Raw genomic sequence first — 1,830 nt, 5'->3', positions numbered from 1 at the left:
CCTGTGGCTCAAGTGGCTAAGGTGCCAGCCACATACACCTGAGCTGGTGGGTTTGAATCCAGCCTGGGCCCACCAAACAACAATGATGGCTGCAACCAAAAATAGCCAGGCATTGTGGCAGGCGCCTATGGTCCCAGCTACTTGGGAGGCGGAGGCAGGAGACTCACTTGAGCCCAGGAGTTGGAGGTTGCCATGAGCTGTGATGCCATAGCACTCTACTCAAGGTGACAGCTTGAGGCTCTGTCTCAAAAAATAAAAATAAAAATAGAAAAATTAGCCAGCTACCATGGCAGGTGCCTACAGTCCCAGCTACTCAGGAGTCTGAGGCAGGAGGATCACTTAACTCAGGAGTTTGAGGTTCCTATAAGCTAGGATAACGGCATGGCACTCTAGCCTGGGCAACTGAGACTCTGTCTCAAAAAAATATAGCAAAATTTCTAAGATTTCAAGTCATATAATGAATAGGAAATTAATGATTTTCATTTATTATTCAATTATTGCATTACTTACTTCATTGTTCCTACTTAGAGAATTGAGAGGAAGTGAATTGAGAACGGAGTTTTCCTGAAATAAGCGATTACGAAGCTGTCTTAACGTGACTGATAGGTCTTCAAAAACTGAGTTTGCCTTCCCTACCATATACACTCTCTGCAAGAAGAATACAAATTTTAAATTACATTCTACAGATTAATTCCAGTATGCAGAGCTCTGATAGCAATTTTCATAAAAATTAGTTTTACATTTTCATAATAAAATATTTCATAATAAATTTTCAAATTATGAAAGCTTATTTTTTTAAAGCATCTTAATTAAAAACTTTATCACTTACTTCCTCACTGGGAGCCAACTGCAAAACCACAGGAGTTTCCTCAGAAAATAAGGAGTGAATAGAAGTCGCAACGCTGTCAAGACTAAAAGGAACTGCCTGAAAGTTAAGAGTAAGACTGCAATTATTATCTGAACCAGAGTGGGAAGGAGAAATCACTCAGATGGCGTTTTAAAAAGAATCTAAAAGAAAAAAAGGCACCAGCATTTTCTATGGAAATTTAGTAGGAGATCCAAATCATTTCCAAACACAAAGAGCCCTTTTGCAGGAACAGAAGATTAAACATCCCCTTAGTGGGCTGAGACTGTAGCTCCGAATGCACCTAAGTGGGAAATAACTTGCAAACCTGAAGGACACAACATTATCTAGCATAAACCATTTTCTGGTGATCATATGTGTATTATAAGTAGCAATACATTTGGTTTCAGTATTGACTAAATATGCCACAATGAATGTGTATCTCACAATGTTTACTTGCATTTAATAAATTAGAGGAATCTGAAATATTAAATTTAGGGTGGTGCCTGTGGCTCAAAGGAGCAGGGCGCCGGCCCCATTTACCAGAGGTGGTGGGTTCAAATCCAGCCCCGGCCAAAAAAAAAAAACAAAACCTGAAATAGTAAATTTATTTGAAAGAGAAATATACCTTATTTTTCATTTCAAATTTTTTCAAATGTTTAATAAGATTTAGCACTTGACTTTACTTAGACTGTAGACTCTTACATAGGTGTTAAATATGTCACAAGATTTTTCAAATCTTTATCTTAGGATCATATAAGAATATTAGTAGACTGGAATAACCAATTATAGCAAGACCTACTTATTTTCTTGAATTTTTTATTAGCATATTGCATATAATATGGTGCACATATCTTGGGGTAACAGCTCAACAAATGTTCACAAAAGAATGCACTCATGGGCTCGGCTCCTGTGGCTCAAGCGGCTAAGGCGCCAGCCACATACACCTAAGGTGGCAGGTTCGAATCCCCAGCCCGGGCCCACCA

The 1,830-nt window shown here is 38.6% G+C and overlaps 1 protein-coding gene across 1 annotated transcript in view; it reads right to left on the bottom strand.

Moving 5' to 3' along the window:
- Positions 1 to 1,830, bottom strand: part of ATP6AP2 (ATPase H+ transporting accessory protein 2) — a 30,160-nt gene that overhangs the window by 12,207 nt on the left and 16,123 nt on the right. The window contains exons 4-5 of the mRNA XM_003799896.3: positions 830 to 925; positions 511 to 648 (exon numbers count right to left, since the gene is read on the bottom strand). Coding sequence (XP_003799944.1) covers positions 511 to 648; positions 830 to 925 — 234 coding nt within the window. The remainder of the gene's footprint in view (positions 1 to 510; positions 649 to 829; positions 926 to 1,830) is intronic.

This window comes from Otolemur garnettii, unplaced genomic scaffold (genome assembly GCF_000181295.1).
Source record: "Otolemur garnettii isolate 467f Iridium unplaced genomic scaffold, OtoGar3 scaffold00158, whole genome shotgun sequence".
NCBI classification, from domain to species: domain Eukaryota; kingdom Metazoa; phylum Chordata; class Mammalia; order Primates; family Galagidae; genus Otolemur; species Otolemur garnettii.
Note: the sequence above shows the minus strand (reverse complement) of the source record. Positions and strands in the feature narration are given on the sequence as shown.